Below are 2,642 nucleotides of genomic sequence, written 5' to 3'. Positions count from 1 at the left end.
AGCCTTCCCGCGCCCCTGCTCCGGCAGCGCCGGGCCCGCTGGGCGGGCGGTGAACAGGGGGACAGGAGTGGGGATGAGCCCTCTGCCCGCGGGGGCTCTCCCAGCCCGGTACTCTTTCATGTGGTTCAGAGCCAGAATTTCTCTCGGAGTTCCAGGTTAAAGAGCTCAAACCACGAAACCAAGCAATCGAGCTCCCCGTGGTTTTGGGTTTTTTTGTTTTGTTTTGCTTTTTAAACTGAACGTCGCACAACCACTGCGTTCCCGAGGTGTGTGGGGGAGCTGTCAGGTGACACCATGGGAGCCCCGGGTTAATTTATTTCTTTGTTGGGTAACTCGTCAGCTTCAGGGGCAGCTCTCCAAATCAAGGGTTTTGCCCGGGTTCCGCTCAGGGCTCCTCGGTGGGAGCAGCCCCTGCTTTCCTACCTTCTCCCCGCTTTTGTGTCAGCTGCACAACGCCGGAGAGCGGTGGGTACCTATAGCCCGAGGCGATGCTGTGCCACGACGTGCCGTAGAACAAGAGCATCTGCCGAAATCGCTCCAGGAAGAAACACCCTAATAATAGACAAGTAAGACTGGAAGTACACAGCGGTCACGTGCAAGGATACACTTAGGAGACATACCTAAATCCACGTCCAAAGATGCATTTTGGCTACGGATCGCGTCTGCTCTATCTATATAATAGACATATCTTACACATGTGACATATGCACACATGTAAACTCTTTCTCTCACACGCATACACTCTTCATTACAAAGTTGTAACTGGCTTGGCACTTCCGCGTCTTTCCTTTTTAGAAGAATAATAAAAGCGTAGTTAGGAGGTGGTCCAAAAACCACTTAAGTCAGTGGAAAAAAAAATCTCGTTGACTTTAATGGGCCTTAGATCAGTGCTGAACTCTCGTATGGAAAAAAACCCAACTCCGACCCAAACAGAAGAGCAGAAAACCTTCAGACGGTGCCGCTTTGCCGGAGCGGTGGCGCCGGGCAGCGACCCCAGGGCACCCGGCGGCCGCACCGGCACCAGCCGGGACGGCGGGCGGGTCTGTCCGGGTCCCCTCCGCGGGCAGGGACTCCTGTCACAGCACACCCTCCCCCCCTGCCAGGCAGTCCCCGAGCTTTCCTGTGTCTTCGGCAGGTCATTCACTGCAGCGGGTACCTGAAGATCCGCCAGTACAGCCTGGACATGTCCCCCTTCGACGGCTGCTACCAAAACGTTGGCTTGGTCGCCGTGGGCCACTCGCTGCCACCCAGCGCCGTGACGGAGATCAAGCTCCACAGCAATATGTTCATGTTTCGCGCCAGTCTAGACATGAAGCTCATATTCTTAGATTCCAGGTAGAGCCGGGGTTATTTCCAAATCTGTTCCCTTAGTCCCTCCCTGCTTCGCCCCCAAGGCCTCCTCTCCTGTCCTCTCACCCGCTGATATTTTCTGCTTCTGTCTCTTGCAGGGTAGCTGAGCTAACAGGTTACGAGCCCCAGGACTTGATAGAGAAGACCCTTTACCACCACGTCCACGGCTGCGACACCTTCCACCTGCGATGCGCCCATCACCTGTGTAAGGAGATGATGTTCTTGTAGAGACCCTGCCCCTCGCCCCCCGCCTTCTCCCTCTGCAGATGGACTTTGGGTTTGTTAGGATTTACCTCTAGGTCGGAACGGGAAAAGCCGGCTCACTGGAGGGGAGAATTCGCAAAACCCACAGCGGCTTTTAATGAAACAAGTCGTTAGGGACTGAACTCCGAGTTGGAGGCAGGAGGGAAACGGAGGGGATGGGCAATGAAAGGCTTTTTCCCTCCTCAGCTCCCGGTTGTAGGACAAGAACTCCCCTGCACAAACCTCAGGCGCTCAGTTCACTTCAAATTCCGGTTAGGAAAAACCCTTTTTTCTTGCTCCAAAAAGCCATGCCAGTGAAATCCAAATACTTTTGTCCCACTTCCACCAAGTCCCACAAGTCTTATCTGTGTATCTAATTTTGACTGCAGTAGTGAGCCTGATTCGGAGAGCTGTTCTTTATTCTATTTTGATATCATGATGACATTAATACATGGATAGATGAATAAAAAGGATATTAATTTCCGGTAAGTTTCCTTACGGAGAATGTAACGAGAAGAGATAAAACACAAAGCCAGATTTATGGAATTAAATCTCGATGACGATATGTCGGGATGGGTGTGGGTGGGGGGGATTCAACCCCTCTCTGAGAGGATACTCACCTTGCCCCACCAATCTCCCCGAACAATCGCCTTTCATAACGGGTGGCCCGACTCTCAGGGACTGAGATCAGCCCTGCCCGGGGGTCCCCACCACCCTTGCCCACGGGGGTTTCGCTCCACGCTACTTCCCGACGCGATGCTAAGGGTTTCCCGGTCCCTCTCCTCGCCCACGGGGGTCTGGGGGGTGTGCGCCCCCTTCCCAGGGCCGATCAAAACGGAGGCGGGAGCCGCGCTGAGGCTCTCCCCGCTTTGTCCCCGCAGTGCTGGTGAAAGGGCAAGTGACCACCAAGTACTACCGCTTCCTGGCCAAGCACGGCGGCTGGGTGTGGGTCCAGAGCTACCCCCCCAGCGGGCCAACCAGCCGCTCCTCCCGCCCGCACTGCATCGTCAGCGTCAACTACGTCCTCACGTAAGTCAGCCCGAGGGCCG

General features: G+C 55.1%; 1 protein-coding gene across 1 annotated transcript in view; it reads left to right on the top strand.

Annotated features, from left to right (window-relative positions):
* SIM1 (single-minded family bHLH transcription factor 1) overlaps positions 1–2,642 on the top strand; it is a 48,419-nt gene that overhangs the window by 12,951 nt on the left and 32,826 nt on the right. The window contains exons 5-7 of the mRNA XM_009320170.1: positions 884–1,335; positions 1,449–1,555; positions 2,475–2,622. Coding sequence (XP_009318445.1) covers positions 884–1,335; positions 1,449–1,555; positions 2,475–2,622 — 707 coding nt within the window. The remainder of the gene's footprint in view (positions 1–883; positions 1,336–1,448; positions 1,556–2,474; positions 2,623–2,642) is intronic.

This window comes from Pygoscelis adeliae, unplaced genomic scaffold, assembly GCF_000699105.1.
Source record: "Pygoscelis adeliae isolate BGI_AS28 unplaced genomic scaffold, ASM69910v1 Scaffold41, whole genome shotgun sequence".
Lineage (NCBI taxonomy): Eukaryota > Metazoa > Chordata > Aves > Sphenisciformes > Spheniscidae > Pygoscelis > Pygoscelis adeliae.
This window is presented reverse-complemented; position numbering and strand designations above follow the sequence as displayed.